A 13,588-nucleotide genomic window follows, 5' to 3' on the forward strand; every position below is an offset into this window, starting at 1 on the left:
AATGTTCAATTTTTCATTTTCCAACTGTGGTCTAACAAATGATCGTATTTACGTCACGTGTGTGGATAAGGAAGGAATGCAGCTATTAATATAAAATGGCACCAATATTTTTGAGAACCCACGGCATGGCACGAGCATTTCTGTCTCGACGTGTAAAATATTAACTCCGGTTATTTTTCATTGCACAATATAATTATTGGCCGGACGTGGTGGCATTGTGCGCCCGGCCGGAAGAGAAAAGTTCCTTTTCCCGGCCGCCATTGCGAGTCGGTCGGGTGAAAAATGGTCGACATCTTCTTTCATGCTTTTGCTCGTTCTCGCTGACCCTGCTCACTGCTGAGCACCGGCGAGTACTCGAAAGTGCTTGAGTGCTCGTGGTCGATGTATGCTCGCCATTGAACACGTGTAGACTACCGATTCTTAGTCCCTTGTCAAACTCGGTCAAATATCACAATGCAAGTTCTTACGAATCGGAAAAGAGGAAAACTCGGAAGGAAGTAATTGAAGTAGTTGAGATCTGAATAAACGGCTATTCACTGGTAATATGGTGATCTCTGAATAGTTATATTACGATTATATCTTACTTATATCCAATAATTGAGATGTGTAAAGCAAAACGTCTCGATAATTCAACAATTATCTAAATAGTTCTTGGAACTATATAATTCAAATAGTTATGGTTCAATATATTTTATTGATAAATGTCCTCACTTTCCATTTTATAATTACAAATTCCATAAATTTTCTCAATATCAGTAGAGCATTTATTCGAAAGGGTATACCGATCGAATATTGTTTCGACCGTGCACATGTATTGCATTTAATGCGAGTGCACGTATGCCTATCTCTCTCGGCTTGATTCCTCCAATTAATCTCACGATTATCCCTCGCCGACTCGGAAATCGTGATCCCTATATGCGATCACTGTACGCTCCTGTGACTATGGATAATGTTTCCAATTACAACGAGGAGAAGGATTAACTCGGATTGCATACAGTCCTTTGGTTCTTGCGAGAGGGTATTGTTGCAAGCTAGTGGATGTTAAACTTTTTTTCGGGACGACTTGCAACAATTGATAAGACGATAAAATAAGAAATGAAAACTGAACCGTAGAAAAACAAGAAAGCAAGACTTTATGGGAGCAAGAAAAAAACGTGATTGCGTTAATATACAAACTTCCTATTTACCTTTTTTGTTGGCAACTGGACTGATTAGAAGTAGATTAGCAAAGATAGCTCCAGTTCCGTGGCCGACCAAAGTAACGCTATTAGGGTCGCCGCCAAACTCCGCAATGTTTTCCCTTAGCCAAAGTAATGCCGCTATTTGATCTAACAGTCCAAAATTGCTTGCTGTATCGTCTCTAATTCCAGGTCTCAGGAAACCTACGGTAAAAGCTCTTGCATTTACTACACGAATAAATATCTAAATAATTAATTATTTATAAAAATTGAAAAAGGAAGACGTTTTAGAAAAACTGAAGAAATGAAGAATAAACGTTGAAAACCTGAGATTTAAAAACCTATGGGCTAGATTAGTTCAAGAAATTTTCACATATTATTTATTTAAAAGTTTTATAATCCACTTCTAATCACTAGAAGCATAAAACTTAAACGAATAACGAATGAGAATTCCTTCAACTAATTGAGAATCTAAAAAGTCAAGGGACTATAAACTTGCGCATTAAGGAACGATGGTCCAAGGGTGTGTCTTAAAATTTGTCAACGGTAAGACCTGTTAGAACGGAAAATCCAAGAATCCGTGAAAGAAAGAAGTAAAGCATTAAAATAAATCCCATAAATATCCACCTCTCGACAACCTGAAAGCTTCTGAGACACACCTCCCACTTTTTTGTTTCTTATTGAGGCTCTCGAATAACTGGGATTCCAGGTTTCAAGATCCCCGGGGACTCGTGTATTCAGTGTCCCAATTAATTAGCTCCGCGGAGATGCAAAATTCACCCCCCTCGTGCTTAAACATGAAGCACTTTCGCGCGGTAACGCGATCGCCAGAGCTGTTTTTGCTCGGGCAGCCGCTTCGCGCTCGGGACCATATTTTTCCCCTGTTTTGCGCAGGGCGGACACGGTGGCGGCATAGCAGGGCGGGTAGAAGCTATCCGCAGGCTCCTCACGGGCTAACTCCACGGCCGCCTGGAGCGGGTCGGGGTTACTAAGCGCTTCCCCAGCACTTTAACCTAATTTATGATTATGGTTTCGCGTCCGCCTCTTTTTTTCTTCCGCCAACCACTCCACTTACCGGATATACCGAATGTACTCACACCCGCGTACACCCGCGCCGCACCAGCGAGCTCGTCTATTTGCATCGCGCCGTCGCTGTCATCTCGCGAGAAGGGATTGCCGGAATTTCGCTGTTAACCCCTTCAGGACGACCGCGGTACACGACAATTTCGGATTGCAGGTGCCGCGATGCACCGCACTTCTGGATGGCAGTTTTTAACGAACTTTTTGAATAATGACGCTTTTGCATGACCGCCCTCGTGCAACGGGAGAGAAATATATACTATTACTGCATCAGTTATATGCCTTCTTTTTTCTTTTTTTTTTTTTTTTAAGTAACAATGAGAAAAGTGCACACCTGGATAATACACGGAATAATTTAACGTTTTTTCATACCAGAAAGTACCGTGTCGCAATCTAACACGACCTCATTGTTGTTAAATCGCCCGTATGAATACGAATATTTTTATAATGTTTTAAATGAATCGAGCAATCCAAAAGATAAAACTTCTTGTTACATCTATATTACCTCTGCGAATTTTACAAGTGCACGAGACAGCTTTTCTTTTTAGTTTATAAATAGTTGTTTGTGATTAAGATGATATAGTGAAAAGCGTCATTTACACTTCCGGTGACGTGATAAATCTACTGCCTTGTATCGTGACCTCGGTAAACTTTCTTTGAAAGCAAAGTCCAATATTGAAAAGCTCGAAGCGATAAAAATTTAGATAGGAAGTTTGCGCAGCGTGCAGCAGCCTTGGTAAACGACAAACAGTAACAAAGTTATTTATTCGACACGGTATGCAGTTAAAATATATTAGGCGTTAGTACTTTTCCGCTTGGTGGATCGATCGACAACTCTTTGTCGGTTATAGATATAAGAGCAACAAAGATGAGCCATCGTGTTGCAACGATCTCTGTATCTATCACGGTTCTTGAAATAATTAATAACAAATAGATAGATTCTAGGAACGCAAATTCAATTATATATGATATAATCTTAAGAGCTATTAGAGTCGCGCTACTTAATTAACAAATGCGATTTTTGAAACGAAGATTGATAAAACAATCAACAAATGTTTGTACCAAACATACTGTGGTCATCTTCAGTGGATATATTTAACAATACATATAAAATAAATATACAACATGGGTTAATACAGTCTCTTGTGTTAAACATTTGTTGATTGTTTTATCAATCTTTGTTTCACAAATCGCACATTTGTCAATTAGCGGCTCTAATAGCTGTAACCAATTTTCGAAATAAAAGGTAGGCCTGTATGAGCCAAAGCAATTAGCGGTATGTAAATTATTGAGTATATTTATAAATAATTACATACAAATCGCATACATTTTGACCCCGATTAGCATCCTTTTCAGCGTTTATTGGTAATATGAGATGATAATTAAGTTTCGATCAAATCTTTTATAATGTCGTCATGTAAAAATAATTGAAGTAGAGAAAGGTAAAATTCTTCTACAAATAATAAATACGTACGAAAGACCAGCTCTTCAAAGAGGTGCTGACGAGCCACGTTAACAGAATGTAAATGGAAGTAGATGGAAGATTCAATCAAAACTGAATTACTCACATCATTAATAAGCTCGTTGGTAATGTGAGGACTCAAAGCGAGATCGAAACGTAATGTGATTTGTATGTACTTATACTTCTGTACGTAATTATTTATAAATATGATTCGCGCATTGTTAACTGCATTGGCTTATACAGACTTTTCTTCTTCCTTATATTTGATTATTCTCGTAACCTTATTTTATTATTGGATAAAAAATGTATGCTTTTTACCTAGGATACCAAGTCGAAAATTAATTGTAACAAAAACAATGTTGCCGTAAGCCGCCAATATAGTGCCATCATAAGGATTACCACTGTTCCACTCAAAGCTTTCACCGTGGATGAACATCATAACCGGATACTTTCTCAGATTTTTCTGACCTGAAACGAGAAAGAAATTAAATATCTCACAACCGTTTAAATATTTATGTTTAAATATTTATGCAAATGTAATTTGTGTTCTCTTCGTTATTGACATTTAGAAATGAAAACTTTATGGCAACTGTAACCTATTTTGTAAAAAAATGGGAAAAATGAATATATTCTCTGTCACTCATTTATTTTTACCAATATTCCGCTACGTCAACCCGTTGTTACAGTAAGTATTTAATTATTTAATTAACAAATTTTTCAGCTATTTTTCAAAGATTTTTTTTTATGTTAATTATCAAACAAGGATGAAATCTTCATTACAGCATTATTCTTTGGCGATCGACAATAATTTACCCTCTTCAACGATGGTAAAATTTTTTATTTGTATTTAAGAAGCTTTTGGAAAAAGCTCCTTGAGGATCTCTGATTTACATCAGGCGAAAAATTATCGCCGGAGTTTGTTCGTGAAAATGGAAGCACAGGATTAGTCCTAAAATTTATATCATCCCCCTTGAAAACTATTCACACAGTGAGTTTTCGATATTAGGGTAACTATAAATTCTTCGCCATCCCTATCCTTCGAACGACGTAGTTTCCTTTTAGCACGCGATCCGCAAATTAGACTAGGACGACAATCTTCTGTGTGATTTATCGGAAAATCCGTTCTGCCAAACTTTCTGCTGACATTTGAATATCGAATTTGTCGCTGATTGTAAGTAAATCATTCCTCTTCTGAATACGATAATAAAGCATCGATAGATCAAACGCGATTGTCAGTTGAATATAAAATGTCAATATTTATTAGTTAGAGAACAGATTAGTGTACGTTTCAATTGTTTAAAACTTAATATTTTTCTGAAGTTATAAATTCCTATTGTCTAAAAAAAAGCTATTATAAAAGTGACTCTATGTTTGTTAAGTATTGTATTTTGAGTTTTTCCAATATTTTAAGATATTTCAAATAATGTTTCTTGAATGAGATAAAGCGATATATGTAAAAGATTCAAGTGATATAAATATCATTTACGTGGTAAGCTACATCGGAAATGAAATGGCAGAGATTTCATCCCTTGGCGACTTCGAGAAGCGGCGATCTAAAAACTCATTTAGCCGCGACGCTTATCCCGAGATTTAATTAACGGTTTCAATTATCACCGACGACCGTTCGTCGAACTAACGTATCTCCTATTTTCTCCGAAACGCTCGATAGAATGGCTGGCGCGTACTCGATACATCTCGATAAATCAAAACACTCGATCGCGACATTCTCCCTACCGAATCTTCTTGCCTCCCTTCTGACATCGACAACTCGTCCCATATATCTCACGATGTGAATATCGATTTAGTAATACTTAAGAGACTCTAGAATATGTTGGAGAATAGTTAATGAATGTGAGTTTAAAATAAGTAGAACCAAATATCTAAAAATATAACAAATACTATTTTAGCTCCATTAAAATGCTAAATAATGTAAATAATGCTTATTTCTGAGGTATTATATTTAAAAATTTAGCTAGATCTGAAAATTTTGTTGGATTATTAAAATAACTATGTTATACATATATAAAATATATAAAAGACTCAAACTGGAGTCGTTAGAATATATCAAAACTTTTATAGCACTTTACCGTGCTTGAGTTTCCTTTGAAAAATCGTTCTTTCCATTAATATAACTTCACTCTATTACTAAATGTTATGGAGATGATCAACATTCGTTTCCTCTATAAATAAGTTTCCTAAATATGCTTTACTTACGCAAGAGTCTTGCATATCGAATGACATTATATGCATATCATGATATTTATGGAACAGAAGCGACATTGTAACGGGCACAAATATTTTATCTCATTTCTCCTTTATAAGGAGCACTGCAACGATGGTTGCTGCACAATCGCGTCCACGCTCGCGTCTCTCCGGGGTCCTATACATCATAACGATCTCGAGTCGAAACAAGCGCCAGGAGAACAAGGGAAAGCGACAGGGGCACGCGATCTCCGCGAAATTTACATGAAAATTGAAAGGCAGATCGCGATCGATGCGTTCTGCATAAAATTGATGTATCGCGAATCACACGCGCGGAGATATTTTCATCTTGCGTCACGTGAGCGCGCGGGTTCGCTGCTGCTGCTGCTGCTATAAATCACTTCGCGTGAAGCTATATCCTAATAAAAGGAAAACCATTCCTCCACCCGAACGATGGTGTATTTTTCGCTATAAAAAAGTGCACACGCTCGTAACTTGCTCGAAACGTTTATGAAGGCCGTCTATACGAAATGCATTTTCGTTCCTCGAGAAAGGGCTAAGATGATTTTTCAAATATATATGAAGTTTTCATTTACAAATAGAAAATATAATAAGTGTAGACGTGAGATTGTAATAGGACGAATTTAAACGCACGTAAATATTACAGAATGACGTAAATCAATTTCTTCATGCATATTCCAAGTATTGTTTATCAGAAATAAGATATATACTCAAACGGAATAAATTTGTAATAATAACTTCAATATAAATTATATACGCTACATGAGTTGTGAATAGAAATTATATATGTATAGTACATTAGTTGAAAATACGTGCGCAATAATTAATGCGCTGTAATCTGAATAATCTTTTAACTTGAACAATACCTTTTATTGGAATGAAATTAATTAAAAAGATCCAGGTAAATTATATATGTATTATATATTGGAAGATTAATCCAAATTTTTCATGCTGAAATAGGTAGTTCAAATCCAGATTAGGAGAAAAGCGCCACGAACAAAATCAATTCTCAATATATACCAACGGTTTTTATCGAGCGGCGTAATCAGTTTTATTGGTGTGTTGCTTCTGGCTGGCACGAGATAAATATTTACGAGACATCGCGGTGCGCAGAAACGTCGGTCTCGTAACTCACAGTGCCTCGAAGAGCGACCTTCCTCCGTTGGTTCGCATGTTCGTGTAAATAATGGATTTACAGCCCTTTTACGGCGTCTCCATATGCCCCGAGAAACCGGTTGACGCGAGCGAACGCCGCATCGATAATGGCGCTGTAAATCAACGAAAATCTCCCTAAAGATCGACCGATATTCTTCGCCCATTCCCTTCCGCTCATCTCCTACTCCTTACCGCTTCCCCGCCCATGACATGGAAACAGCTTCTTTTACGAGTAATGAGAAAGACGGGGTGGTAAACCACCCCACGATACGAAGGGTGGAAAACGTGTCAGCCTTCGCCATCTTGCGACGTTCACAGGAAACTCCTGACAATATCGGTTGCTACAATCCTGTGCAGATGTCGGCACAAACATTATTTTGTTCGGGGGTGGAAATGTCATTATTCGTAAGACTTTCACACAAGTCCTTGCAAATCAATACGCTCAAGCCCGCGAAAGCACGCCATCTTTAATCATCCCCAGCCAAGTGACGTTCTGTTGTTTATTTTTTCGTTTACGTTAAATTATAATGTCGGTCCCTTATTTTCCAGCAGGGCATCAGCTAACTTTACAGGTTGTTGACATTCTGTATCGTTGCGATCAAAACAATTAGAATCTTGAAAGAAAAGATAAATATTAACGTTGACTAAATTTTACTTCTTACGTTCAAATCAATAAAACAAAAGAAAATTGAAAATTTTAAGTATTGCAATTAAATCACGGTCACAATTTTAAGTTTGATGAAGTATAGGTATAAGTTTTTTTTATAAAAGTAATTTTAGAGAATATTATTTAGAGAAGATTAATTCCCAAGATATTTTATAAGATTACATAACTCTCGAAACGTGGGTACGTAGAAAGAGAATCGTCTATATGTCACATGAGTTATTTTTCCATCACTCCGTACTTCAACTTCTCAACGAAATCCCTGGCTAGTATATCACCAGCCATCTTCGATCACAAGCGACGGGAATTCCCGCAGTCGCGACTCCCGTAAATCGGTATATTCGTCTCGCTCGGGCAAAGTGCGGAGTCGTGTCGGGAATTTTTTGCGAAGCGGCCGTTTCGCAAAATCGCGCGGCTGCCGGCTGAACACCGGAAATTGGAGGAACGACGGAACATGTACCGACCGCGAGCCTCTCTGCTTTCTTTCCTTTTATCTCCGAGGCAAATCTGAGAAGCTTCTTGGCTACTACCTTGTTGCGCTTAATTTTGACATATCTCGAGTCTTTACTTGTGTGAGTTAAAGCGTCAAAATCAACAATATAATAACGTTGCTAAAACAATAATTGTCAGAAATATGAATCAATTTGAAATTATACCAAAATCTAAAATCAAATTTCTTTATCATTTTTCGTCGTTATATAAATGTATTTACTAAATAAACTTTTATATATATATACATATACAATACAACTACTAAAAATAATTTTTATAATTTATAATTTAAATTTGTACGCGAACCTAAAAATCGTGATTCTTTTATCACTTTTATTGTGGTCGTACAAATACATTTGTTAAATATTTCTACAAAATACAATTAAAAATAGTTTTTAAAATATAGAAATAATCCATTTATATAACAAAAGACCAAAATAAAGTTATATCTCTGTAAGAGTCCTCTATTAATTGCTTCTACATTATAATATATAGATTAAGTAGGAATAAAATTATTCCTACTAAATATATATATTAAAATAGAGGGATCGCTTTGTTAGAAAATATTCCAACGTTGCTTTTGATGTCAAAAACAATGGAATATATCGATAGGTACTACACAATTAATTAAGTACGTTTTTTATCTATCGCGCTCTCTTCTCTCTCTTTCGACAGGAAATCTCAGATGCTGCGAGATCCAAGTTTATACCATCGTGCCTAATCCGTAGAGCGATCGAGTTGTTAAATCCCGTGATTAGTGGGATTTCGCGCTCTTTCTGGCTTTTCGAGAAGACCACGGTACCGTGAGAGATCCGAGTGTTCGATACCGATAGTGCGGTATTGTAGATACATGGTTTGGCAAAGCCTTCCATTATCGTGGACGACGTTATTCAATCCGTAGTACACGTATTCCAATGTACACGCAGAGCGTCTGGGGCAGATAGAATGACGGAACGATGACCCCCTCACATGTGTTACTCTCCATAAACGTTCACGTTTATCGACCGCCCGTAATGTATTCAACTGGAAAATTCGAAATCACTCTTTCATTTTCTTTCCTAAATCTATCGAGGCCAGTGACACTTAATAAATTACGTCTAGAGCACACTTCAGACGATCTATAATTCCACGATAGACTCTTATTTATAATTTTATACACACGCCATATGCTTTGACGTAAAATGTGTTATTCTATATTTTATGTATACGCGCGTTTCAATTTTTCAAACGCTTTTGTATTACACGGCACATGAAATTATAAACAGAATTCTATCCTGAATCCATCCACATAAATTATAGATTATCTAGAAAGAGTTTTATGCTGTAAAAATTTTAAAATATTGTTTTAGTAATGTGAATGTCTTTATGCAAATGGAGGGACGATATTTATTGTAAAAGACCGAAACTTTGGTTTTAGTTCCAGATACTTAGTGATTGTGAATGGCAAATGAAGAACAAAAGCCACAATCAATATTCTCTTAATATCTAAAATATTTTTAGACAGCAATAGTAAAAATTCAAAATTATAACATGACAAAATACTATTTATTATTTAACAGAATATTTTCAACAAATTCTGACAATATGTTCAATTATTTTTTTTTTATTACAGGAAAATAACCAAAGAATTCAAAAGAGAGCTTATTATTTTTCATATTTTTGTTTTGTTATGATTCAAATTGGTTACCGCAACCGAGATATTCTGCGTTTGGTGGTCTTGAGACAAAATTTGCAACATCTGTTTGGACGACAACAGTATATTCGTCGACAATTTTGCGAATAATGGTATTGATGGAAAAATAAACAAGAGAAATATTTACGGTCACCCGCGGCGGCCATCGAAAGCTGCGGAAAAAAGTGGGAAAAGGAAAAATGTGTACGATTCGCGGCATTCCTTTCATGAGTTTCTCTTCTTGCTCCTTTTATTTCGATTCTTCCAGTCTCCATTTTATCATGTCTTCGGAATTGTACGTCAGGAAGAATATAACCGCTTATTTCAGTGACGAACATCTTCCACTGTCCGCCAGATACAATTTCTGGAGCTGCATATAAGGAATATACACATCTTCGGACACGTTTAGTCACTGCTTTTTAGCACGTATACGATTACGTCGAGCTTAACGTTGCATTCTCGAATTGAGGAAAAGTTTAAAATGCATCTCAGGAAGGAATCAATCAAAATTGGCATAGGTAATTAACTCTACTTGGAAATTTCCTTAATTCATGGATTTATTATATTTTTATATTTTTGTTTAAAGTTAACATAATTGAACGATAATTTTTTTCATTTTGAAAGTAAGAATAAGATTATATAACTTATTATGTGAACTTGTGAAAAACATTTGTTATTAAATAATTTTTCATAGTTAAGGAAAATGTCCGTGTTCATGGAACCCGGTAAATATCAATTAGGTTACATATACATGTACGAGTATGTCGAATAATTCAATGATGGATTTAATTAATGCAAAAGTATTTGAACAATTTAGAATAGAAAAAGATTGGGAGCTTTTTTACGTTACGTACTTTGGTATTAGAAATTAAAAAAGTTTTATTAAATTAGGGCATAATAAATGTCACTCACTCTAGATCTCATTAATTCTCCTCTATTCTCATTATGAAAAGAATTGCGTGAGAATTGTGTTAGCCGTCTTATTCCGAGCCGTTGACTGTTCTTTTTATCAATGTCCAAAGAGTAATGGTAGCAGTCGTTTTCCAGGATGCGAAACATCCTCAGCATCTGGTCCGACGCCATAGTCTAGAATTGACGTAATGAGAAAACATCTATAAAGATGTCCACGTCTCTCTTCCCTCAAGATAATAACGGCGATTGCACTTCTTCAAAGATTCATGAGGTCGTGACAAGAGAGATAAAATATACACGTATCTGTTCATGTACTGTAGTGTGTACGTGAATACAATTATCTTAATTTCTCGCAATTAAAATAATCGTATTCAACAAACGCGGCAGTTTTAATCCTCCGCAATCTGGAGTCTTTTGGTGGGAGCGAAATTTCGCTCTCAAACTACGAAATGAAGAAAGGTGGAGTCTCGTTTCTCCTCTTAAAATACCTTATTAAAACCTATTTGGTAATATAACGGAGATGTTGAAAGGTAACTCGAAAGTTTTTTCAAAGCCTACAATTTTGTTGGATCAAAATAATTATAATGTAGGACTCTCAAGCTGATTGCCAAAACAGAATGTCAAAACTTTTTGCAGCATTGCTCATCATGCTTGAAATTCCGTAATTATTTGGACGCTTGAACAAATTTATTTTCAGATCTGTATCCAGCTAAATTTGTATTTTAACTTTAGCAAAAATCATACTTCCCGTGTAGAAGAGTAAAAACAGGTTGCAGACGGAGGATTAGAACGCGTACATCTGATTATTATATCATAAATGATGCATCGCAAACAGGGTGCAGCTTTTCGCAGCTTATAAACGCTATATTTGCAGCATAAACAAATGATGTGCACACAATGTGAGATGAGACAAAGAAGAAATCTCAAGGCATTTCCATAGCGTATTAGTATTCGTTTTAAGTCGCGGTCACACTGTAGCGTGACTTTTTCTTCCTTGGGCCGAAAAGCTTTTAAGCTCCGCTTTAAAAAGGACAGTCCGGTTATCGTGGTGCGCGTAAATATGTCTAGACGCGAGGTAGAACCTGCCCGTTTCCTGTCCGCCACGCAGGATAAGCCGCGCGACTCCTGGCTAGGTTCCGCGGGATAAGTCCTGCGAGTCCTACGCTTCATGCATTTAAACGCGTTCTCTAAAAGCTTTATTGCATTTAATAACGCGATACTGTAACGCTTAGCTTTCCGCTGGAAATGCGATTAACTTGCGTTTCTATTATCAGTAATAGTCTTTTATTATTCAAGCAAGAATTTATCTGCACTCGCAGTAATGCGGTATTGACCCCGGCAGAGAATAATTTCGGCTTTCATCTTTAATGCTCATACGTTTGAAACGATCCTACGGTTCATTTCTCTCCTCAAAGGAGAGTATAATGAAAATTAAAGGAGATGTAAAAATATGAATTTTTGTGCATTTAAACACGACGTCCGCGAGGTATTACTTTAACTTTAAATCGCTCGAAAGCTACTAAATTTCCACATCGTAAAAGGTTTGAAATATTTTTATGGAAAGAATTTTAATTATAAGCTGTAATTATTCAGTTGAATAAAATGTACCATTACGTATAATCATATTTTTATACAAAAGACATAACTAATTAGACCTCGCAGCTAATTTTTTACTTTAAGCTAGTTGTGCTCATCTCGCAAACGTGTTCATTTTTTAATTAAATTATTTTGTGTGTGTGTGTGTGTGTGTGTATCTTTGCAGGATTTTAAGATGCCTATTAGCAACAATGGCATTATTAAATCGACAATCAATCTAATTTGAGATAATTAACCTACTAGGTACGATTTGGTGCCTCATCCATACTAATGGGAGCACTAGAATTCGTCCGTTTTTTTCACCTATTCAGAATGATTCAAAAAATTTCTAAAAATTCACCAACACACTTTCAACTTTCTAGAATAAATATTGGCACTTTATTTTGGAAAATAATAAAATATAATGTAATATATATTATAATTACCGAAAGACGCAAAGAAACTTGCACGAACAGGAATCGTTCGGTAACTATTAGTGATCCCTCTTAGGATAAGGGTTAATATTTCAGCTTCAGTTTGCGATTATAGCGATTTTAAGCCAGACAGATCAAATCGGCGCACAATTTATAGGAAAATATAATATATTTGTAAGAAATTTGTATACAAACATTATTAAGCATCGAGTATCCTTTCGATCGAAAATAAGCTTAATTTTTCTCTTATTTCATTTAACTTTATCTGTCTAATTTCTATTTATAATTGTCTGCACGTACACATATGCAATTATAAATAAATATATAAATAAATAATACATATCTAAATGTAAACGTATATTCGGAATAACTTATTAAAATTCAGGAATCTATCAGAACTTTGTGAAACATAAACAAACAATTTTGATTTGTAGTAGCTTACGAAGTTCCCCTCTAGTGAATTATAATTCAGATTTGCAATAATCATGAAGTTCCCGGGCAACATTACAATTTCGATTTGCAATAATCATGAAGCTTCCCTCAAAATCAAGCAACTTCGGTTGGAAATGTGGCCGTCCAAATCTAACTCCTCCGATCGTTACTGCATACCTGCCACAGGTCGCAGTTTACCCCACGGGCTACGCACATAATTTATCGCTGAGGAGCCGGTGGAGGGTATGAGGATGAAATGGGGTGGAGTGGGGAGGGGGGTGGTAGGGGCGGGGAAGAGGATGAGTCTGG

At 36.1% G+C, this 13,588-nt stretch overlaps 1 protein-coding gene across 1 annotated transcript in view; it reads right to left on the minus strand.

Moving 5' to 3' along the window:
- LOC108749544 overlaps positions 1 to 13,588 on the minus strand; it is a 155,597-nt gene that overhangs the window by 16,305 nt on the left and 125,704 nt on the right. The window contains exons 4-5 of the mRNA XM_018488306.1: positions 4,039 to 4,188; positions 1,188 to 1,382 (exon numbers count right to left, since the gene is read on the minus strand). Coding sequence (XP_018343808.1) covers positions 1,188 to 1,382; positions 4,039 to 4,188 — 345 coding nt within the window. The remainder of the gene's footprint in view (positions 1 to 1,187; positions 1,383 to 4,038; positions 4,189 to 13,588) is intronic.

Source organism: Trachymyrmex septentrionalis, unplaced genomic scaffold (genome assembly GCF_001594115.1).
Source record: "Trachymyrmex septentrionalis isolate Tsep2-gDNA-1 unplaced genomic scaffold, Tsep1.0 scaffold3, whole genome shotgun sequence".
Taxonomy (NCBI): domain Eukaryota; kingdom Metazoa; phylum Arthropoda; class Insecta; order Hymenoptera; family Formicidae; genus Trachymyrmex; species Trachymyrmex septentrionalis.